The sequence below is a fragment of the Oncorhynchus nerka genome, linkage group LG4 (assembly GCF_034236695.1).
Source record: "Oncorhynchus nerka isolate Pitt River linkage group LG4, Oner_Uvic_2.0, whole genome shotgun sequence".
Classification (NCBI taxonomy): domain Eukaryota; kingdom Metazoa; phylum Chordata; class Actinopteri; order Salmoniformes; family Salmonidae; genus Oncorhynchus; species Oncorhynchus nerka.
In genome coordinates this window covers 43760280-43786046 of record NC_088399.1, presented here as the reverse complement: position 1 = coordinate 43786046, position 25767 = coordinate 43760280, and the positions used below count along the sequence as shown (strand labels likewise).

Here is a 25767-nt window from a genome sequence, read left to right as displayed (position 1 = left end):
GCTGTATCTATAGCTTTGGGTGAAACTTCAATTATCACATGTAATTCTAGGTTTCTGAACATCATGCATTCAATTGATCTAACAGCTGTACTACAAAATAAAATAAAAAAGAAACATGACTTTAATTGAAGCATTTTAATACAAATTGTCAAGAAATATTATTAATGGGGTGCCCATCCATCTTTGAAAACATTCAAGATAAAATACAGGCACTTCAGTCAATAGCTGAGAATAATCTCACCATATTTATAGAATTACAAAGACTATTCAGAGGCACATTATGACACGTTAATGTATTCGGTCCTGGCACTCCTTGTAATATAGCCTCGTTGTTTTTTGATTGTGTTACTATTTCTTTATTTAGAAAATATTTGTCTTACTTTTTAACTTTGCATTGTTGGGAATGGGATCGTAAGTAAGCATTCCATTGTAAAGTCTACACCTGCTGTATTCGGCGAATGTGACCAATAACATTTGATTTGATCATGTAAAAAAACATCACAAACCCTTGGATACAGATAATAACTGATATGAAAGAGTACTTACAGTCAAGGGTCATCATTCTCTCCGCCTCCTTTTGCTCTACCTCACTCTAGTAATGACTGACATATTGTCATTGCTATCTAGCTATCAACATAATTACATCAATTACAATTAAGTGCTTACAGTCCAAACACTTACAAAGGCGACAGGGCTTGCAGTAGGTGGAAGACGTTCTACTGAAGCAATTATTGCATGTTAGAGGGAAGCCATTACTACAAACACCTGTAAGTTACATATAATAATAACAATTAAATGAATGAATTGCATTTGCAGTGTGATTTATCCAAGGGCTCCAAGTACTTAATGATTGAATAGCTAATCCATCCAGCATGGCACACCATGTATCAAAGATGGTCGTCCAACTTATAAACATTAAAGTGTACATTGGAGAGCCGGGGTGTTTTTCTTAAAGAAGGACAAAGGGACGGAGGGAAGAGGAGAGAGGCAGGAGAAGAAGAAAGGCCTGGCTACAACCGTGCTTTGGCTACGTTACACTCAATAATACCAGCTGAGAGCAACTGGTCTACCTCTGCTAGTTTGAAGCCAAACTCCTCTAGAACGGGGCGTGTGTGTTCCCCTATAAGGGGGTCCTGGGCCAGGCAGGGGTCAGCAGGGGTACGGGACAGGACAGGTGCGGGGCTCGGAGTCACCTCCCCCTGGGCGTCCCTGTGGAAGGAGGCCCTCTCCTGGTTATGGGGGTGGGAGATCACTTCGTCCAGAGAGAGTACGGGAGTCACACAGGCGTCCTTTCCGTCGAACACGTGACCCCACTCCTCCTGTGTCTTAGTCGCAAACTGCTTAGTGAAGATCTGCCTCACCACTGGCCAATCAGAGAAGCTCATCTGGGGAGGAAGGTTGGCAGCATCTAATCCCAGGCCTAGAAAAGGTGATATGCAAATGATGTGATATGAGTAACACAGAGATATGGATGCAGTCGAGGAAATAGGTTCCCACTCGATGTGGCAAAGTCAAACAATTAGCTACATCTTAAAACATTTGATTAATTTTTTAAAAGTTAAGGTTAGATTTAAAATCAGATATTAAGAACAGAAGTTGTAAAAAATAGTTGGGGTTTATGACTTTGCCACTTGCCCAGATAGTGACGACAGGAAAGAGAAGTAATATCTATTCAAACCCATTTCATATGTAATGAACAAGCACCCATCAATGTTTGGCATTACAGAAAGGTTAAATCATTGATATTCCTTTTATCTGGCTCAAAAAGAATAGAGTGTCAATTCAAGCTGTGTGAGAATGAGGCACATTATTTTAGAGTTAAGAGAAATCTTTAAACAAACACAAATGAGTTATTCAAGAGGTGTCCTGTGGGTATTTACAGTGTCTACAGAAAGTATTCATACCCGTTGACTTATTCCACATTTTCTTGTGTTACAGCCTGAATTTAAATACGTTATTCCCTCACTCATCTACACACAATACCCCATAATGACAACATGTTTCTAGACATCTTTATTTATCTTTATCTTTCTAGGCAAATTTATTGAAAATGAAATACAGAAATCTCATCACACCCGATTCAATACTTTGTAGAAGCACCTTTGACAGTGATTACTCTAAGAGCTTTCCACACCTGGATTGTGAAACATTTGCCCATTATTCTTTAAAAAATTCTTCACGCTCTGTCAAATTGGTTGTTGATCATTACTACACAACCATTTTCAGGTTTTGCTATAGATTTTCAAGCAGATTTAAGTCAAAACTGTAACTCGGCCACTCAGGAACATTCACCGTCTTCTTGGTAAACAACAGTGTAGATTAGGCCTTGTGTTTAAAAAAAATCTCTATTTAATTGATTTTAAATGAAGGCTGTAACACAACAACATGAAAAAGGTAAAGGGTGTGAATACGTTCTGAAGGCACTGTATCTGTCCAGTTTTTAAAAATGGATATTCACAGCTGCAAGACGGTTACATGAAAAAGAATGGTGTGAGTTGTTTGCAGTATCTTGCTGTGCATGATGTGTTTGCGTGTGTGTGTAATATGCATTATACATGACAGACTGTTAGATGTGCTCAGTATGCCAGGGGAGGGAAGGAGGGGGATAATCTGCAGAGATGCTGATCAGCCTGCCTGGACACAGTTGGAAGAAGCGGTAGAGGAGCAGGAGAAAGACAAGCAAGAGAGAGAGAAGCAGGAGAGGAGCAGGAGAAAGACAAGCAAGAGAGAGAGAAGCAGGAGAGGAGCAGGAGAAAGACAAGCAAGAGAGAGAAGCAGGAGAGATAGAAAATTAGACAATCAGTGAATGTAAAGTTGAGCAAAACTGACCATGGATGAGCTGGTTATAGAACTGTGTCTCAATAGCCCCGACAGCCATGTATTTCCCATCAGAGGTCTGGTATGTGTCATAGAATGGAGCTCCACTGTCCAGCATGTTCTCCCCACGCGAGTTGTTCCACATGCCAATACTACGAGATTTCCACACAAACGAGCCGACATAGGCAGCTCCTTCTACCTGGAAATAAGAGGGAAGTGTAGGGTGAATATACTGTTTTACGATTGGCATACAAACTGCAAACAAAGTTGCACTGATTCCAACATCATCCATGGCCTACATTTCCCTAAAAATGTTTAAATCAAATGCTTCAGGGAAAATCTTTAGACCTGTCAATCAACGGATAAAAGGAGACGTTTACCCAAAATCTAAAAACGCTCAAGCGATTCCACACATTGACACTACACTGTACAAAAATCTAAAAACGCTCAAGTGATTCCACACATTGACACTACACTGTACAAAAATATAAAAACGCTCAAGTGATTCCACACATTGACACTACACTGTACAAAAATATAAAAACGCTCAAGTGATTCCACACACTGACACTACACTGTACAAAAATATAAAAATGCAACATGGAAAGTGTTGCACTTTTATTTCCTGAGCTGAAATAAAAGATCCCAGGCATTTTCCATACACACAAAAATCTATTCCTCTCAAATTCTCAGCACAAATGTGTTAGTGAGCTGGAGGCTGACATGGCTGAGGGAGCATGTCTGATGAAGGTTAGTGATAAAAAAGCGAGTAGATGTTTAAGCTTTCAGTTAAATTTGTACAGCATGTCTTACTTTTGTTAGGCATAAATAAATGATGTTCATGATATCTTAAAAGGTCATGCAGAAAGAGAGGCTTCTGTGCAAGGCATAGATCAATATTCGAGCTGTATAATTGAGAGAGAGCAAGCATGCCCAGAGAAAGAGGGACAACAAACAGATCCAGAGAGAGAGGGAGGGACAACAAACAGATCCAGAGCAAGAGGGAGGGACAACAAACAGATCCAGAGAGAGAGGGAGGGACAACAAACAGATCCAGAGAGAGAGGGAGGGACAACAAACAGATCCAGAGAGAGAGGGAGGGACAACAAACAGATCCAGAGAGAGAGGGAGGGACAACAAACAGATTCAGAGAGAGAGAGAGACAACAAACAGATCCAGAGAGAGAGGGAGGGACAACAAACAGATCCAGAGAGAGAGAGAGACAACAAACAGATTCAGAGAGAGAGAGAGACAACAAACAGATTCAGAGAGAGAGAGAGACAACAAACAGATCCAGAGAGAGAGGGAGGGACAACAAACAGATTCAGAGAGAGAGAGACAACAAACAGATCCAGAGAGAGAGGGAGGGACAACAAACAGATCCAGAGAGAGAGGGAGGGACAACAAACAGATCCAGAGAAAGAGGGAGGGACAACAAACAGATCCAGAGAGAGAGGAAGGGACAACAAACAGATCCAGAGAGAGAGGGAGGGACAACAAACAGATCCAGAGAGAGAGGGAGGGACAACAAACAGATCCAGAGAAAGAGGGAGGGACAACAAACAGATCCAGAGAAATAAAGTAATCAAGCCCCTGCAGCAACTCCTTCCAGAAATGAGAGCGATTTAGGTGACACTGGGCCCAGACAAGTGAAGCTGAAGTTTTGTTACATTGAAAAGTGCATTTCAGCACTGCTGGTTTGAAATATACAAAATTGGGTAGCGTACTCTGTCCACAAAAACGCAGCTTTCTGCTTTCCATTTTCTTCGGTAAACATGAGATGTCACAAATACACAGAGACAGTGTTGTGGCATGGCAAAGCTACCAGGTAACTAGCAAAGGTACAATTATCCATCAAATGTGATGTCTCGCTTTCCAGAATCTCAGAATGACAAGATCGAATGCTGTGCTCTAGAGATTACAGACACCATGGTCTCTGAGATGTCAAAGTCTGGAATGTATGCCATTATGGTGGATGAGGCCAGGGATGGGCAGTCTGAACAGTTGGCTCTGTGTGTAAGGTATGTGACAGAGAGGACAGTTAAGGAGCGTTTACAAGCACTAGCAGAAATCAAGTAATTTGATGCAGCTACAAATGAGTCGGGTAGCAGGCCTAAAGTGTGTTGACCTATGATAGGGGTAGCAGGCCTAAAGTGTGTTGACCTATGATAGGGGTAGCAGGCCTAAAGTGTGTTGACCTATGATAGGGGTAGCAGGCCTAAAGTGTGTTTGAGTGTTGACCTATGATGGGGGTAGCAGGCCTAAATGATGACCTATGGGGGTAGCAGGCCTAAAGTGTGTTGACCTATGATAGGGGTAGGAGGCCTAAAGTGTGTTGACCTATGATAGGGGTAGCAGGCCGAAAGTGTGTTGACCTATGATAGGGGTAGCAGGCCTAAAGTGTGTTGACCTATGATAGGGGTAGCAGGCCGAAAGTGTGTTGACTTATGATAGGGGTAGCAGGCCTAAAGTGTGTTGACCTATGATAGGGGTAGCTGGCCTAAAGTGTGTTGACCTATGATAGGGGTAGCAGGCCTAAAGTGTGTTGACCTATGATAGGGGTAGCAGGCCTAAAGTGTGTTGACCTATGATAGGGGTAGCAGGCCGAAAGTGTGTTGACCTATGATGGGGGTAGCAGGCCTAAAGTGTGTTGACCTATGATAGGGGTAGGAGGCCTAAAGTGTGTTGACCTATGATAGGGGTAGCAGGCCGAAAGTGTGTTGACCTATGATAGGGGTAGCAGGCCTAAAGTGTGTTGACCTATGATAGGGGTAGCAGGCCGAAAGTGTGTTGACCTATGATAGGGGTAGCAGGCCTAAAGTGTGTTGACCTATGATAGGGGTAGCTGGCCTAAAGTGTGTTGACCTATGATAGGGGTAGCAGGCCGAAAGTGTGTTGACCTATGATAGGGGTAGCAGGCCTAAAGTGTGTTGACCTATGATAGGGTTAGCAGGCCGAAAGTGTGTTGACCTATGATAGGGGTAGCAGGCCTAAAGTGTGTTGACCTATGATAGGGGTAGCAGGCCGAAAGTGCGTTGACCTATGATAGGGGTAGCAGGCCTAAAGTGCGTTAACCTATGATGGGGGTAGCAGGCCTAAAGTGCGTTAACCTATGATGGGGGTAGCAGGCCTAAAGTGCACAGACCTATGATGGGGGTAGCAGGCCTAAAGTGTGTTAACCTATGATGGGGGTAGCAGGCCTAAAGTGCACAGACCTATGATGAGGGTAGCAGGCCTAAAGTGCGTTAACCTGATGGGGGTAGCAGGCCTAAAGTGCGTTAACCTATGATGGGGGTAGCAGGCCTAAAGTGCGTTAACCTATGATGGGGGTAGCAGGCCTAAAGTGCGTTAACCTATGATGGGGGTAGCAGGCCTAAAGTGCGTTAACCTATGATGGAGGTAGCAGGCCTAAAGTGCGTTAACCTATGATGGGGGTAGCAGGCCTAAAGTGCGTTAACCTATGATGGGGGTAGCAGGCCTAAAGTGCGTTGCACAGACATATGATGGTGCAACTGTCATGAGTGGGTCCAAAGGAGGTGTGCAGCACATTTCAGAGTGCTGCATCCGGAGGCAATTTATGTACATTGCTATGCTCATGAGCTGAACTTGTACAACTCTCAAACCCTCACCGGGGATGCCAGCTGCGGTCCAGAAATGCAGTCCTGGACACTTTAACTGCTATTCGTGATTGTCTATCTGCTATTGGATCCCCCATGGCTGTTGGTCTGAGAGCAAAGCTTCATCAGTTCTCCATCGTGTATTTCCTACTGATGTTTCAGTCTCAGTTTCTTTCTGTAACTGAGGGACGACACAAGTTCCTCCAGAAAGAGAGACTGCAGACCTGGCAGAAGCTCGTTTCAGCAAACAAGCTGTATGTGACACACTGATAGGCAAACGCACAGATGCATTCGCCACAGAACTTTTTAACAGAACCAAAGCACTCTGTGAAATTCACAATATTCCAGAGGCAGATGCAGCAAGAAAGCACAAACAAAGGAAAATGAGAGATTTTGTGGTGGAGACCTCCTTGGGTTTAGGCACAGAACTGTCATGTTCCCAAACAATGAAAACAGAGTTGTTGCTCCCCTGCTTGGACAGAGTGGTTTGTGAGCTTGACCAGCGATTCTCGACTGTAGATGCTCAAAAGGCATACAGGCATGCAGCCCCAACTCAAAAAAACATCCTAGATACATCATGCTGAACTGAGTTTGCCAAGCACTACGGTATTGATGTTAAAAACAGAAGAGATGTTGGTGGCCAGAAACTTTCTTGCCCGGAAAAGAGAGGCTGGACGTCCTCCCAAAGATTTGCTTGCTGTGCATAACCTCCTGGATGATGATATGTTTCCTTCTCTGAAGGAAATCATTCAGGTTGCCGTCACAATTCCTGTGAGCAGCTGCTCCTGTGAAAGGTCCTTTAGTGCACTGCGCCGGCTCCACTCCTGGTTGCGTAAGACAATGGGTCCGAAAAGGCTTGCAGCCATGTCCATTGAGGATGAAGTGCTTGGGCCACTAAGCGACAATAGTGTTATTGACCTGCATATCACTCACAGTATTTTGGCTACATAGTACAGCCATTTTTGTGCCTTTTGTTGGTGTTGGATGGACGCAGGGTTTTGAAAAATTCTAAATATGCTGTGTCCGTCTCGCAATAGAGCCTTCAACCACAAGGGGGCGTTGCGTATGGCATATTGCAGGTAAAGTTAGCTAAGAAAAGTGGATTAAGAGATGGCAGCAACAGCAAGCTGGTGTTCGGTCCCTGGCTTCACTTTATACACGAAATAGGGAAGCCGGCACCAAATTTGACCATTTTCAGATAAAAGATACAGAGAGATTGTCGAAGATTGTTTGGTAACAATTGGATGCAGTAAATATGATGTAAATACTTCTGCAGCCACCCTCGCATCGCTGCATGTGTACAGCAAGCACTTCAGCCACGATGTATATGAACGAGATATGAAATCTGAAGTGATGGGGAGAGAAAACCAAAAGACACAGCTGTTGCTACTGTAAATCCATGAACTGGATCTGGCCGGGGACCCCTTTCGTGATAGCAAATTCATCAGGGACCCCCTCATTATCAAAACACAACTCCAGTGAGATAAAAAAAAAAGTTATACTATGACTTTTGGCAATGCACGGCTTGACGGACCAAGTCTTGGGCCCTGGGAAGGAACATTTAAAAAAAGGCCCATCTCTTATGAAAATGTTGCTGCTTTAAAGCTAATATCCTGCAATTCTACACATTTTGCCATGAGGACAGAGATAAACCTTTGTAGTTTTAAAACGTAAATTACAGTGCATTTATGTTAAAAGAAATGCAATTTTTGGGGGAATACAAGAAGTATTGAGTTGAAAAGTGTATAAAATCGGTATAGTACTGTGGATCCCATATCCCTGTGAGCCTCCCATGCCCATGTTGCCCAGGGTTAAGAACTTACATTTTAGAATAACATTGTATTGTATAACACCATCAACTTTCTCCACGGATCAAAATTAGTCTAAATCTGTCATTGTTGGTGATATTCACCCCAATTATAATTCTTTTTAAACTAGATTTTGAGATGTGGCTGTGGACCCCCTGCAGTACAGCGGACCCCACTTTGAGAACCCCTGCTATTCAGGTTAGCATATGTGCCCTATGTCACCTTACATTGCAGAATAGAATATACAAAAAAACATTGTGATAAATAAACATAGGCTATATAGTGTTTTGGACGAATGTGCAAACATAAACCCACTAACGGTCCCGCTCAGAGGTTTATGATAAGAGATCATTCAATAAAGTAAAGTTTAGCTATTTACTCATTTGGCCCAGCTGGAACAGGGTTGGGTCTCCAAATAGTTTTTGACCTACGGAATTTTTCCCCCCCAGGACATTTATGTGGGCTGCAAAATCCCTTTGTTTGCAAAAGCAAACTAACTGCTCTTCATCATCATCATCATTATGTCCCTCCATTTCCATAACTATTGTAGTCACATATTACATTTCTCTGCAACGCAAATATTCCTCAGGTATGTGTTGGGGCTGTGGTCCAGCTGCTGTGACGGCCATCAGAAGCTCAATTTGCCTCAATTATTGGACCGAATACTCAGGCTCAAATAAATACGGTTTGACGACACCATCATTGTCCCTCCAGTAGTTTTCTTGATCACTCGCAAGTATTTCGTCGCCAGACATATTTGTAGGTTGTTGTTAACTTTGCATGAATAATGTGTAACGATGTCATCACTTCTCTGCCGAAAAAAACGGACATCTTTGAATAAGGGCATAACGTGCTGTTTCTACGTAGCAGGGATTCCCTCGAGAGGGTCCATGTGCAGTTGTTACCCATCTCCACTGCTGTGGCAGTCGGCGACATAATATAACAATATAAAAGAATCACAAATGTTTAAAAAGGTGGAAAAGTACACATTTCCTGACTCAAAACGGATATTACTTTTAACAAAAATAGGTAATTTGGCCGTATGCTTTCAATAAAACAATGAATTTGCCTACACTTCGTGGATTTCTGAATCATGAATTCACTGGCAATGGAGCTGAGCGAGTTCTGCATACAGCAACGCCACGAGTCATGTGACCCGTTTTTGCAGCTGTTTCAGTACAGCACTACAGAGAGAGAGAGGGGGAAAGGGAAACCTCCACTGAATTAGTTTCAATGTATGAAACTATTTGAGAGTTTCTGGATTTTGGTTGAACTTCTCCTTTAAGTATTAGTCTTTAAAAACATAATTAGCCGTCGGTAGAGAGACGCTGGCACTCTATTGTAGCTGCGAAGAGGGCAATGTGTGAGAGATGGGAGAAAGCAGAAGGAGGGACCAAGGCAACTCGGCTACAGCCAAGACTAGCTAACCTGTTCTCATCCTCCTAGATCTATCCACTGCCTTCAACACCGTGAACCATCAGATCCTCCTCTCCACTCTCTCAGGGCTGGGCGTCTCAGGCTATGCACATTCTTGGGATTGCATCCTATCTGACAGGCCTCTCCTACCAGGTGACGTGGATAAGATATGTGTCTGCACCACATACTCGCACTACTGATATCCCGCATGGCTGAGTTCTAGGACCTCTCCTCTTCTCTCTATACACCAAGTCACTTGGATCCGTCATATCCTCACATGGTCTGTCCTATCGTTGCTATGCGGATGACACTCAACTTTTCTCCTTCTGACACCCAGGTGGCGACACGCATCTCTGCGTGCCTGGCAGAAATCTCAACCTGGATGTCGGCCCACCACCTCAAGCTCAAAAACACGGAACTGCTCTTCCTCCTGGGGAAGGCCTGCCTACTCAAAGACCTCTCCTTCACGGTTGACAACTCCAGTGTCGCCCTCCCATTGTGTAAAGAACCTTAGCGTGACCCTGCACAACACCCTGTCATTCTCTGCAAACATCAAAGCAGTGACCAGCTCCTGCAGGTTCATTCTCTACCACATCCGTAGAGTATGACCCTACCTCACACAGGAAGCTGCGCAGATCCTAATCCAGGCACTTGTCATCTCCAGCCAGGACTACTGCAACTCACTTTGATTGGCCAACATAAACAACAAACTACACACGTGAAGGCTACTGGTTGGGGCTACCAGGTCGTTTTATGGTGCGCATGTCATAAAAACTACATTGAAAAGTTTGTTTTGTTAAATCATTTAAAAAGTCATGATGTATCCTCGTATGTAAATGGATGTTTTAACTCAGAAGAAGCCTTTTTAAAGTTAAAATAGGCCTATAATTTTTATTTTGTTAGCAAATATTAATACTCGCACAAGTATTTGAATACTAACTTCCGTTTGAATATTCAAATAACCGTGCACATCCCTAGGAGTCTGCATTCACATTTCAGTTGTTGGCTTTATGCATTCATTATTATTAATGAATGATTAGCATCGGGCTATTAAATATATCATCATGCCTACTGGGAGAGGCCTCATATTAGTCTCTAGTGCTCAAAAATAAGAATACAATTAATTTCTCATTCCATCTACGTTTGAACCTCACCAGAGTGTGTATTACATCATTTTGGGAAGAATCTTCAAAGTCAGCTAACTACATACTAGTCTCTAGGGTTCAAATCACAATAAATCGATACAAAAAAATTCAGTCAGTGCCTTTACATTTTGTACCTCAACATATTCTGTATTTACGTCAACTTGGGAATAGCCCAACAGTGACAGCGTTCTTCCTTTTACACAGTGAATGCTTTTAAGCAAAAACCACAATGTGTTTCTGTCACGGCTGTTGAAGGAGGAAGAGGACCAAGGTGCAGCGTGGGGAGCGTACATGGTCTTTTTATTAGACAAGACGCCGAACAAAACAATAAACACTACAAAACAAACCGTGAAGCTAAAGGCTATGTGCCAAAAACAAAGTCAACTTCCCACAAAAACAGGTGGGAACAGGGCTACCTAAATATGGTTCTCAATCAGACAACGATAGACAGCTGTCCCTGATTGAGAACCCTACCTGGCCAAAACATAGAAATACAAATAATAGAACATAGAATACCCACCCCAAATCACACCCTGACCAAACCAAATAGAGACATAAAAAGGATCTCTAAGGTCAGGGCGTGGCAGTTTCGTATGTTTTTGTTGATAGATGTAAATCAACTCACTGAAGGGACATTGACAGTGTAAAGCTATTTCCAGGGCGTTGTTAGGCTGCTGGTTAGGTGTCCATTTCTCTAAAAGTTTGTCCACACTACTGGATTATGAAAAAAGCAGGGGACAGATCAAAGTGAAAACCCAGCATGCACTGACACTGAACTGTTTTGTTGGAGTGGCGAATCAGGGAGCTTTTGAGAAATTCTCCTTTGAAACAGCTTCTTTGTGGGTCACAAACCAGAGCCATGCACAAAACACATGCATTTCAAAAGGTTGGACCATCAATTAAATCAATTCCTCACAGGATCAGTAACCATCTCTATGCCAAATGATGTCAGGAACACAGTGCTAAATGTTCAAGAAGCCATCCAAAAGCATTCTAAGCAGTACTTTTCAAATAAAAGCTTGTGTGCATCTTCAGCCTTTTCCCCCAGTATTTTCCTTTGAGTGTGATCAGAAGAGCATCTGCTGTATGGATTTCAATTCCACATATCTTATAGCAACAGGAGCCCAGGAATAAGAAGTTGTTGGTACTTAATCCTCCTGAGTAAAAAAAACATTCATATGAACAATTTTCATATGAACCGTCCATAAATCTTCTCTTACTGGGGCGAATGAGTCAGAGAGAGGATGAGAAGAAAGAATGAAAAGAGGCTAAGGATGAACCGTTCTAGAAAGTGGGGAATCATACAGGCCTCCAGAAAGTATTCATACCACTTGACTCATTCCACATTTTGTTGTGTTACAGGCCGAATTCCAAAATGGATTAAATGTTTTTTTCTCACCCATCTACCCCATAATGAAATGTGTGCAAATGTATTGAAAACTAAATACAACAATCAAATTTACATAAGTATTCACACCCCTGAGTCTTTACTTTGTAGAAGCACTTTTTGGCTAAGTCTAAGAGATTTCCACACTTGGATTGTGCAACATTTGCCCATTATTCTTTTGAAAATTCTTCAAGCTCTGCCAAATTGGTTGTGGATCATCGCTAGAGAACCATTTTCAGATCTGGCCATAGATTTTCAAGTAGGGAGAGGGGTGGTCAACTGTGCTCGTAATTGATTTAGGCTTGTCCAAAATTGTTTATTTGGGGTATCAGGTTGATTGTGGAGGTCTGCACACAAAATAATTGAAGGTAATTTACTCTACAAATGCATTGAGATACCGATCTGTCATTAACATGCCTCTCGCGACAAAAGCTCCAGCTGAAATGTCATTGCCAGAGTCCATGAATTAAATTGTGTAATGAAGCATGTGGAACTATATGAAGCAATGGTCTAAAGCCATTGTTTTACAGGTTGGATTGTACAACACTGAATGAAGGTTTGAAAGGATGAAGTGTCTGGTTTTGTGTTTATTTTGTCTACAACCCAGAATGAAGGGTTTGAAAATGTCTGTGGTTTTATACGTTGATTTTGTTTACTTACTCCTTTGATAGTTTAAAGTAATAACCAAATGAATTAAATGTAATAATAATTATCACAGAGTGAGTGATAAGAGGGAATGTGATGGAACATTTTATGTTTGTGCTTTTCTAATAACCAATTTCTGTGTTCATGCAAGTGACTGAACGTGCCTGGGAGCAATCCTCCCTATCAGTGAGGTATTGGTCGGTCACATACATGAACCAAACATTAATAATGATTTAATTATGAATAAGCTAAATCATGCAAATATAACTTGCCTGTGTAAGCAGTATATAAGAGAAGTAAACGAGACTGCCCCAGTGGAACTCACTTCAGACCGGTACTTTATGCATACAAGTTTGACTGTGACCTCTCCGGCATGCTGTTAATAAACAAGGACTCATTCAAGATTGAAGTGTCCCCTGTACAGAATCCAGTGCAATTTAAGTGACTTTTTAAGAACATTTTTACTCCTGAACTTATTTAGGCTTGCCATAAAAGGGGCTGAATACTTACTAAAAGACATTTCAGCTTTTCATAAATTTGTAAAAATGTGAAAAAACATAATACTACTTTGACATTATTATTGTGTGTAGGCCTTTGCAAAAACATCTAAATGTAATCAATTTTATATTCAGGCTGCAACACAACAAATGTGGAAAAAGTGAAGGAATGTGAATACTTTCTGAAGGCATTGTAACGTGAACTAACTCACTTTTGTACATCGCACTGGTCCGTACAATTGACCTTAATGCTTCCAGATCAAGTGTAACATTAATACCATTGTAAAGCACAATTTCTCCCCTTTCCAATAAAATCAATGACAAGACCTTCATGATGTCCATCTCTGCATGATTCAAGAAGGCAATGAGCTCGGTCTGGTCTTTTTAAAAATTGCTGGTGAGGAAGTGAAACCTATTGCGTGATAGCGCGAAGGAGTGATGTCGTGTGGGGGAAATGGCTTTTTCACTCGATCTGTCCAACTTATCACCTTATCGCCTCTAAAATGTAAATAAAACACTATAAAGAGTTTATATAATGTGTCATTACATACCTATTTGAAGGTTTGTGTCGAATTCGAATGTTTTTTTTTTTTGGGGGCGGTGCTAAAGTGATCTTCAGAAGTAAACAGCGGCTTTTGAGAGTCATGATAGCTTGCAGTAATGACGCAAAAAATGACTAGGTATCCCCCCTTACCCTGTCCCTTTCTTGTTTTAAACAGCGAGAGAAGTGCTACACCTGGTGGAGAGAGGCTGTAAGACAGAATTAGTTGCTTTATGCGTGCTGTACGTTACGCCATGACACGTCATGATGTAACGTACAGCATCGAAGGGGTCAGTTTTTTCAACTTTTCTGCAATAGTATAGAGCCATTACCATGTCAATCAACGCTTGAATAGAAATGTAGTTCACACCCCAGATTTTGATGTCAACACAGTCGCTACAGTCCCATTAGTTTTCTTTGCAGCCTCTTTTGAATGTCGCGGTTGCGCACATTTGTACAGAATGGGGTTAGCATACGTTAGATGAGTATAACACTAAGAAGCTCATCTCCACATGCTTGCTCAGGCTTCCTGGAGGCACACCAGATATGTAACTGTGAGTAATCAATGAGCATCATCAAGTACAAGGTTGACCGGCAAGATAAACCTGCAAATGGTAACTCTGCAAATGGACGTCCGATGAACATGACATGTGAACTGAAACTGACTACCAAAAGAAAACTGCGTGAATTTGTGGGTTCAAGTTGTAGAGTTAGAATTTATATGAAGAATCTGGAGGCGAATATCACTTGTAGTTGACTTTCATGAAACAAACATAGCTGGCAACACAACACAGAGACTGTCTTCACTGGACTTGATACTTTTAATTGGACCTTTATTTAACTAGGCAAGTCAGTTAAAAAACAAATTTGTATATACAATGACAGCCGACCGGGGAACAGTGGGTTAACTGCCTTGTACAGGGGCAGAACGACAGATTTTTACCTTGCCAGCTCGGGGACTCGAGCCAGCAGCAATTCGGTTACTGGCCCAACGCTCTAACCACTAGGCTACCTGCCGCTCCAATACTTGAAGGGTGCATGGGAACTGACTTACCTAATTTATGACATCATGAATATACTCCCTATAATAAAATTGTTCCAATACAACACATCACCCTTTGCATCTTTTAAAATGTACAGTATCAGTCAAAAGTTGACACACCTACTCATTCAAGGGTTTCCTTTATTTGTACTATTTTCTACATTGTAGAATAATAGTGAAGACATCAAACTATGAAATAACACACCAAATCATGTAGTAACCCCAAAAAAGTGTTAAAATCTAAATATATTATAGATTTGAGATTCTTCATAGTAGCCACCCTTTGCCTTGATGACAGCTTTGAACACTCTTTGCATTCTCTCAACCAGGTTCATGTCGTATTCACCTGGAATGCATTTCAATTAACAGGTGTGCCTTGTTAAAAGTTACATTTTTAAAAATGTATTTCCTTCTTAATGCGTTTGAGACAATCAGAAGATGGCCCTATTTGATAAAAAGACCAAGTGCATTTTATGGAAAGAACAGCTCAAATAAGCAAAGACAAACGACAGAAGTTCAGTCAATCCTGAAAATTTCAAGAACTTTTAAACTTTCTTCAAGTGCTTTTGAAAAACCATCAAGCACTATGTTGAAACTGCTCTCATGTGGACTACCACAGGAAAGGAAGAGCCAGAGTTCTCTGCTGCAGAGGACAAGTTCACTAGAGTTAACTGCACCTCACATTGCAGCCCAAATAAATGCTTCACGGAGTTCAAGTAACAGACACATTTCAACATCAACTGTTCAGAGGAGACTGCGTGAAATCAGGCCTTCATGGTCGAATTGCTGCAAAGAAACCTATACTAAAAGGACACCAATAAGAAGAGACTTGCTTAGGTCAAGAAACATGAGAAATGGACATTAGACCAGTGGAAATCTGTCCTTTGGTTTGATGAGTCCAAATTTGAGATTTTTGGTTCCAACCGCTGTGTCTTTGTGAGACACAGAGTAGGTGAATGGATGATCTCCGCATGTGTGGTTCCGACCGTGAAGCATAGAGGAGGAGGTGTGATGGTGTGGGGGTGCTTTGCTGGTGACACTGTCTGTGATTTATTTAGAATTCAAGGCACACTTAACCATCATGGCTCACAAAGAATTCTGGAGCGAATCACCATCCCATCTGGTTTGCGCTGTTGGGTTCTGAAAATATGAAACATACTTATTCATGTCACTGAGGGAGAGAGAGGAATGTATAATGTTTACATTCTGTCCGGATATGTTATTTGTTAGCCATCAGGGATCCGATGGGAGGAAAAGTCAGTCAACATGACAGCCGTAAGTTGGGGAGGAGTGAGCACTTTGGGGCAGAGGTCAGGTCAGGTGAAGAACAGATATCACTAAGGTTCTGTCTAGCAACAGAGATGCATTGGCTGTTCAGATGTGTAAGAGGAGACTTAGCATAGGAGAAAGGGTTAAATATCAGTGCTTAAATATCAGCGTGCACACAGAAAGAAAAATACACTACATGACCAAAAGTATGGGGACACCTGCTCGTCGAACATGTCATTTCAAAATCATGGGCATTAATACGGAGTTGGTCCCCCCCTCAAATCAAATCTTACTGGTCACATACACGTGGTTAGCAGATGTGAGTGTAGCAAAATGCTTGTGCTTCTAGTTCCAACAGTGCAGTAATATCTAACAAGTCATCTAACAATTCCCAACAACTATCTAATACACACATATCTAACAATTCCCCAACAACTACCTAATACACACAAATCTAATGAATGAGAATATGAATGAGAATACGTACATATAAGTATATGGAGGAGCGATGGCCGAGCGGCATAGGCAAGGTGCAGTAGATGGTATAAAATACAGTATGTACATGTGATATGAGTAATGTAAGATATGTAAACATTAAAGTGGCATTATTTAAAGTGGCATTGTTTAAAGTGACTAGCGATCCATTTATTAAAGTGTCCAGTGATTGGGTCTCAATGTAGGCAGCAGCCTCTCTGAGTCAGTGATTGCTGTTTAGCAGTCTGATGGCCTTGAGATAGACTGAAAAACAGCTTCTCTCGGTCCCAGATTTGATGCACCTGTACTGACCTCACCTTCTGGATGATAGCGGTGTGAACAGGCAGTGGCTCGGGTGGTTGTTGTCCTTGATGATCTTCTTGGCCTTCCTGTGACGTCGCGAGGTGTAGGTGTCATGGAGGGCAGGTACTTTACCCCGGTGATGTGTTGTTCAGACCGCACCATCCTCTGGAGAGCCTTGCGGTCGAGGGCAGTGCACGATCATCTCCTTTGTTTTGTTGACGTTGAGGGAGAGTTTGTTTTCCTGACACCACACTCCGAGTGCCCTCACCTCCTCCCTGTAGGTTGTCTCGTCGTTGTTGGTGATCAAGCCAACTACTGTTGTGTCGTCTGTAAACTTGATGATTAAGTTGGAGGCGTGCATGGCCACACAGTCGTGGGTAAACAGGGAGTACAGGAGAGGGCTGAGCACACACCCTTGTGGGGCCCCAGTGTTGAGGATCAGCGAAGTGGAGATGTTGTTTCCTATTCTCACCACCTGGGGGTGGCCCGTCAGAAAGTCCAGGACCCAGTTACACAGGGAGGGGTTGAGACCCAGGGCCTCCAGCTTGATGATGAGCTTGGAGGGTACTATGGTGTTGAATGCTTAGCTGTAGTCAATGAACAGTATTCTTACATAGCTATTATTTTTGTCCAGATGGGATAGGGCAGTGTGCAGTGCGATGGCAACTGCGTCATCTGTGGACCTGTTGGGGCGGTATGCAAACTGAAGTGGGTCTAGGGTGGCCAGTAAGGTGGCAGTGATATGATCCTTGACTGCCTCTCAAAGCACTTCACAATGACAGAAGTGAGTGCTACAGGGAGGTAGTCATTTTGTTCAGTTATCTTTGCCTTCTTGAGTACAGAAACAATGGTAACCATCTTGAAGCATATGGGGACAACAGACTGGGATAGGGAGCGATAACAGCCTCTACTCTCCTGGGAAGGATTTCCAGTAGATGTTGAAACATTGCTGCGGGGAATTGCTTCCATTCAGCCATAAGACCATTAGTGAGGTTGGGCACTGATGTCGGGCAATTAGGCCTTGCTCGCAGTCGGCGTTCCAATTCATCCCGAAGGTGTTTGATGGCGTTGTGGTCAGGGCTCTGTGCAGGCTAGTCAAGTTCTTCCACACCGATCACGACAAACCATTTCTGTATGGACCTCGCTTTATGCACGGGGGCATTGTCATGCTGAAACAGGAAAGGGCCTTCCCCAAACTGTTGTCACAAAGTTGGAAGTGCAGAATTACCTAGAATGTTGTTGAGTTAAGGTATGCCTTCACTGGAATTAAGGGGCCTAGCCCCAACCATGAAAAACAGCCCCAGACCATTATTCCTCTTCCACTACTGTTGGCACTATGCATTGGGGCAGGTAGCATTCTTCTGGCATCCGCCAAACCCAGAGTCGTCCATTGGACAGTCAGATGGTGAAGTATGATTCACTGCTCGTGATCCACTGCTCCAGACTCCAATGGCCGTGAGCTTTACACCACTCCAGCCAACGCTTGGCATTGCACATGTTGATCTTAGGCTTTTGTGCAGCTGTTTCGGCCATGGAAACCCATTTCATGAAGCTCACGACGAACAGTCCTTGTGCTGACGTTGCTTCCAGAGGTAGTTTGGAACTTGTCTGGAACGGGTGTAGGGTTCTAACGCATCATGCACATCAATAGTCTCTGGCGCCTCAAAGGCACTAAGTCAAGGTCTTTGCAGTGGAATGAGACTGAGGCAGGAATTCCTTTAACCATGAAGTGGTATATTTACTGAGTAGTCTGTGCTGCATCACAAAGGAAACAAATAACATGTATCCAATCAAATTCATAATCAAAGATCAAATCATATCCATTATTAACATAATTCAACAGTCCAGTTCATTAAGAAGTCAATAGTAATAATCCGCGAGTCATTTAGGCTCGTAACTATTTATCATAAATCATGAAAGAATACAAACAGTGAATAAAATACAATCTATAATCCCCATTATCAAAGTCAATCAGTTAGCAAACAATGACGTTTCTCATTTCACTCTTTCAATTGTCTTCATGTGTACATATAATTAATTTAAATACACATGAACCCTATCGATTGCATAATTGGCCTATGAGCATCCGTAGGGCCGTGATCATTGAGAATTCACATTACACAACATGCTTGAAGCTGCGCTCCAAGCCGCGCTCCGCGGCAACAACCACCAACAGTAACTGAATGGCCCACTCTCCCGATCGCCACAGATAATTCAGATGAAAGGTAAAAGTCGGTCGACTTACGTGGATTCATGGACGCACAGAACTTCTGGATCAGATGGAGTTAAGGAAGAGAAAGCAGCGAGATCAGGCGATGGCCATTTCCTCCTTTTATGGAGTTGAGATCTGTCGGACATTTCCACCTGACCTAATTAAAGCGCCCCTGGCCCAGCTGAGTAAATGGCAATGAATTAAAGGATTATTCCACCAACTCCATGGGCCTTTTCTACACCTGGTAAACTTCTCACATGCCCAGACTGCTGCGGGACACAACTTTTCCATCTGTACATAGCGCTTCTCTGCATCGGTGAGTCCTGGAGCAATAAGCTACTGACTAACTGTCCATCGTATTTCTGTAGTAGGACTCCGCCTAACCCAGAACAACTGGCATCTGCACTGACTATGATAGGCTTTGTCATGTCATAAAATGCCAGAACAGGATGAGTTGCTTTAACTTCCTAAAGGCCTCCTCCTGCACTGCAGCATCACTCTTGAGCAACTCGTTGAGTGGTTTGGTGACATCACCTAGACCCGGTAGGTACCTGCCTAGGTAGAGGATCATACCCAGGACACTGCTCAGATCAGTCACGTTGCTTGCCGGCTCCGGCTGGGTGACGGCCTGGACCTTGGCATCATCAGGAAGAATGCCATTCTCGTCAAAGCGATGTCATATGTAGTTGAGACGTTTCTGTCGCAGTAGATGTTTGCCTGGGTTGAGCTTCAAACCTGCATTCTCCAGTGTGTATAGGAGTCTCACATCATCCGCTGTTGTGTGAGTAAATAAGGATCTCATCCATGTAAATGGCCACGCCTTCTTAGTCCTTCAGGAGCCCTGTCATCTCACGCTGGAAGATTTCTGGGGCACTAGTGATTCCAAATGGAAGTCTTCTGAAATAGTACCTTCCAAAAGACATTATGAATATGTTAAGCCTGACACGCTCTCTCTCTAGTGGAATCTGCCAGAAGCCACTTCCTGCATTTAAAAGAGAAAACACCTTGGCACCAGCCAGCTTTGGCAGAATATGTAGGTAGAATGTGTGACTTTTTACTGAGTAGTTTAACATTATCAGATCAGCACATAACCTCAGCTGATTTTTGTTATTCTTGGGCACCAGGACCATAGGAGCACACTGCTGTATGCTCCATGATCACGCCACTCGCCACCATGCGGTCAAGCTCCTTTTTCGCCTTAGGGGGGCATGGGCAGTGAGACACGTCTGGCTGTGTTTACACTGTAGGGTACCCCATCATTTTATTTTTGATTGGTTTCATCTTCAGCTTGCTCAGGTCTGCAGGATTAGCACTCAAGCTCCTCTGTGCTTTTGACCTCTTCTATTGTCTTTAACACATACACTTTGAACCTAAAACGGCTGTCCTTTCCAAATAGTAGTAAAGTGACTCATACAGTTCAGTTTACCTCCTGGGCTGTCTAGTTACTGTGCTCTTCAGTTGTGGCATGTTTTTTTAGTGTGCTATAAGTCTTTTCTGATATGACAATTGTATCTGCCCCCGTGTCAACCTAAAGGTCTATTGCAGTACATTTATTGGCAGTTTCCACTGTCCATGCATTTTTTGAGTCGCCAACATCTGTGACTTCTCCCAGGAAATAGAACTCATCCTCTACTCCTCCCTCATTGGCTGCAGTAACCTCTGACCACACAGGAGCGACAAACAACCGTAAAATGCGCCGGCAACGCTATAATAAAATAGTTCCAATACAACACATAAGGTCATAGTGGCGAAATAATGACAATTTAGCATTAACACTGGAGTGATAGATGTGCAGATGATGATGTGCAAGACGAGATACTGGGGTGCAAAAAGAGCAAAAAAAATTATAAATGTGGGGATGAGGTAGTTAGGTGGACGATTTACAGATGGGCTGTGTACAGGGTGCAGTGATCGCTAAGCTGCTCTGACAGATGATGCTTAAAGTTAGTGAGGGAGATAGGAGTCTCCAGCTTCAGTGATTTTTGCAATTCGTTCCAGTCATTTGCAGCAGGGAACTGGAAGGAAAGGCGGCCAAAGGAGGAGTTGGCTTTGGGGATGACCAGTGAAATATACCTGCTGGAGCGCGTGCTACGGGTGGATGTTGCTATGGTGACCAGTGAGCTGAGATAAGGCGGGGCTTTACCAAGCAAAGTCTTATAGATGACCTGGAGCCAGTGGGTTTGGTGACGAATATGAAGCGAAGGCCAGCCAACGAGAGCATATAGGTTGCAGTGGTGGGTAGTATATGGGGCTTTGGTGACAAAATGGATGGCACTGTGATAGACTACATCTAATTTGCTGAGTAGAGTGTTGGAGGCTATTTTATAAATGACATCGCCGAAGTCAAGGATCAGTAGGAGAGTCAGTTTTACGAGGGCATGTTTAGCAGCATGAGTGAAGGAGGCTGTGTTGTAAAATAGGAAGCCGATTCTAGATTTAATTTTGGATTGGAGATGCTTAATGTGAGTCTGAAAGGAGTCTAACCAGACACCTAGGTATTTGTAGTTGTCCACATATTCTAAGTCAGAACCGGCCAGAGTAGTGATGCTGGACGGGTGGGTAGGTGTGGGCAGCGATCGGTTGAAGATCATGCATTTAGTTTAGCTTGCATTTAAGAGCAGTTGGAGGCCATGGAAGAAGAGTTGTATGGCATTGAATCTTGTCTGGAGGTTAGTTAACACAGTGTCCAAAGAAGTATACAGAATGGTGTCGTCTGCGTGGAGGTGGATCAGAGAATCACCAGCAGCAAGAGCGACATCATTGATTTATACAGAGAAAATAGTCGGCCCGAGAATTGAACCCTGTGGCACCCCCATAGAGATTGCCAGAGGTCCGGACAACAGGCTCTCCGATTTGACACACTGAACTCTATTTGAGAAGTAGTTGGTGAACAGGCGAGGCAGTCATTGGAGAAACCAAGGCTGTTGAGTTTGCCGATAAGAATGCTGTGATTGACAGAGTCAAAAGCCTTGGCCAGGTCGATGAAGACGGCTGCACAGTACTGTCTTTTATCAATGTCGGATATGATATAATTTAGGACCATGAGTGTAGCTGAGGTGCACCCATGACCAGCTCGGAAACCAGATTGCATAGTGGAGAAGGTACGGTGGAATTCAAAATGGTCAGTGATCTGTTTATTAACTTGGCTTTCAAATACTGAAAGGCAGGGCAGGATGGATATAGGTCAATAACAGTTTAGCACCTCTGACAAGAGTGTCGGCAGTACATTTTTTGCTGTTAACATAGATCTTCCACCGTCAGCCTCGTTAAAATCCTCCAGACCCCAAAATGTCAGTACCGTTATTTTTGCCTGCTTAAAATTTGTAGCTAGATAGCCAATGTTAGCTAACTAGCCAGATGCGTTAGTGTGGTTGCTAGCTAGCTAGAATTTGTAGTAAGCCTTTGTTGATACTAGCCAGATGGCCACAACTAGCTTAGCGAGTAACATTATAATTAAATCACTATGGATATGTTTTTGAATGAAGCAGCTGCCTGTTAGCTGACGAGAGTCAGACACCTAGGTAAATAGCTAGCTACCTATTTTGTGTTAATTCCCATGAGTCTATGCCGTTGGGGGTGACATATGGAATTGTTTTTAGATGGTCATACCATGATTCATTTAGCTATTTGATTTAGAATTTTAGGACCCCTTTAAGTGTTCCCCCCAAAAATATATACATTTGATATATTGAATTTGGCCTTTACTACTACAGCCCGTAGACCCACATTGAATAACACATTCATAAAATGGCAGAGAAAGGACAGTACAAAAAAAAAAGTCATAAGGAAAGGAAAAAGGTGGTGGATTACACCGGGAAAAGTGCCGCTTTTTTTCCTTTTAACCTCACGCAGACAGTAGTGCTCTTTGATTGGCTTTGCTGGCCACCGACAGGCAGACGATTCTACATTTTGAAACGTCTGGTTCGTTTGTACTCGGTCAGTACGCAGCAAGTGGTGTCTTTTGTTCTAGCAAGAGAAGGAATTTTCTCCTACTGTGCTAAGTACCTATCGGCAGTCAGTGTGACCCCTCACAGTTGTGTTCATATTTGCCTGGTTTTGATTGCCTGTGGCGATAGGTTAAGGGAATCTTTTGAAATGGTTGCCATTGAACAGAATGTCAGGGATAATTGCCTTGCAGACCAACAATAACGATGTGATTGTCATGGCCCCTCAGAGGCAGTTATCAGCATATTACATGTACTCCTTACTGATAAAGCATCAATCCTCTACATCACAGGCATGAACAGGAAGTAGCCGGCTGCTTGTATACAATTTGTATGCCTACAGATGCTGTCTACATAAAAATAATTATGTCTTTGCTGGTTTACAGAATGCATTTTAATAGCTACAATAGGATATTTCCTGTAACTTAAACAGTCTAATTATTTGGAGGGGTACATTTGGAGATCTCCTTAATACACAGTATTAGCCTTAAAATTGGGGTCACTAACTTTAGAAAAGCTATGGAAAAGTACTAACAATCCCTGGAGGAAAAAGAGAAGTACAAGCCTTAGGAAAAATGTAATGTTTACAGCGATCATGGAGGGGACGTTAATATATTCATTGAAAATTGTGCTTCAGGCATCACGGCGTCGAGGGATCTAATAAAAATATGACACAGTGAGGTGCGGCAAAAGTCAATAAAACCACATCTAGTGCTTGACTTGGACCGAAGTAGGTGCTGGTACTCATTTTAAGTGCTGATATCGTTTATGTACTGAACAAAAATATAAGCGCAAAATGGAAAGTGTTGGTCCCATGTTTCGTGAGCGGACATAAAATATCACAGAAATGTTCCATGTGCACAAAAAGATTATTTCTCTCAAATTTGGTGCACAAATTAGTTTACATCCCTGTTAGTATTTCTCCTTTGCCAAGATAATCCATCCACCTGACAGGTAAGGCATATCAAGAAGCTGATTAAACAGCATGCTCATTACACAGGTGCACCTTGTGCTGGGGACAAAAGGATACTATAAAATGTGTAGATTTGTTACGCAACCCCACAGATGTCTGCAGTCAGCATGCCAATTGCAAGCTCCCTCAACTTGAGACATGTCCACCAGAGCTGTTGCCAGACAACTGAACGTTCATTTCTCTACCAAACGCGGTTTTAGAGAATTGTGCAGTACGCCCAACCGGCCTCAAAATCACAACCTCCACATCCGGCTTCTTCACCTGCGGGTTCGTCTGAGACCAGCCACCCTGACAGCTGATGAAAATTAGGAGTATTTGTCTGTGATAATGCACTTTTGTGGGGAAAAAAATATCTGATTTGCTGGGCCTGGCTCCCAAGTTGGTGAGACTATGTTCTCTATGTTCTCCCAGGCCCACCCATGGCGGAGCCCCTTTGCAGTCATGTAAAATCCATAGATTAGGGCCTAATGAAATTATTTCAATTGACTCCTTTCTTTATGAACCATAACTCAGTAAAATTGTTGAAGTTGTTGCGTTTATATTTTGGTTCTGTATATTTAGGTGCAGGAACTCCTCAATACTATACGAGGTGCAAGTACTCAGTTCAGGTGAGCTCTTGCCTAAGTCAAGTACTGAGCACATCTTACATCCCACCTAATCTCCATACTGGACATGAATGGCATTTAAAATTCACATGCTACTGTACATGAGAATGCTTAAAAATATCACAGATACAGTACTCTTTACTGTTTAGTGATGGAATTGATCTGGGATTTTACAAAGTGTTGTGAGACTGTACTGAGCTAACCACAAGACATGCTGATTGTGTTGTGATTTCTGTGTCTGAGCAGTGTTCAGGTTAAAGGGGTAGGAAAGAAAAAAACAGTTTGGAAGTTTCTGCTGTTGTTGAGTGCCCTTGTTCAATGTCACAGTGTTATCTACTGTTAAATTATCTACTGTTACTCTCTCCCCCGCTACTCTCTCCTCTTCCATCCTATCATCTCTTCCCTCTGCTCAAACCTTCTCCAACCTATCTCCTGATTCTGCCTCCTCAACCCTCCTCTCCTCCCTTTCTGCATCCTTTGACTCTCTATGTCCCCTATCCTCCAGGCTGGCTCGGTCCTCCCCTCCCGCTCCGTGGCTCGACGACTCATTGCGAGCTCACAGAACAGGGCTCCGGGCAGCCGAGCGGAAATGGAGGAAAACTCGCCTCCCTGCAGACCTGGCATCCTTTCACTCCCTCCTCTCTACATTTTCCTCCTCTGTCTCTGCTGCTAAAGCCACTTTCTACCACTCTAAATTCCAAGCATCTGCCTCTAACCCTAGGAAGCTCTTTGCCACCTTCTCCTCCCTCTTGAATCCTCCTCCCCCTCCCCCCCTCCTCCCTCTCTGCAGATGACTTCGTCAACCATTTTGAAAAGAAGGTCGACGACATCCGATCCTCGTTTGCTAAGTCAAACGACACCGCTGGTTCTGCTCACACTGCCCTACCCTGTGCTCTGACCTCTTTCTCCCCTCTCTCTCCAGATGACATCTCGCGTCTTGTGACGGCCGGCCGCCCAACAACCTGCCCGCTTGACCCTATCCCCTCCTCTCTTCTCCAGACCATCTCCGGTGACCTTCTCCCTTACCTCACCTCGCTCATCAACTCATCCCTGACCGCTGGCTACGTCCCTC

The 25767-nt window shown here is 43.1% G+C and overlaps 1 protein-coding gene across 1 annotated transcript in view; it reads right to left on the bottom strand.

Annotated features, from left to right (window-relative positions):
- Positions 1-120: 120 nt before the first annotated feature.
- Positions 121-25767, bottom strand: part of amacr (alpha-methylacyl-CoA racemase) — a 44747-nt gene continuing 19100 nt past the window's right edge. Inside the window, exons 5-6 of the mRNA XM_029655429.2 lie at positions 2830-3016; positions 121-1420 (exon numbers count right to left, since the gene is read on the bottom strand). Coding sequence (XP_029511289.2) covers positions 1011-1420; positions 2830-3016 — 597 coding nt within the window. The 3' untranslated portion in view covers positions 121-1010. The remainder of the gene's footprint in view (positions 1421-2829; positions 3017-25767) is intronic.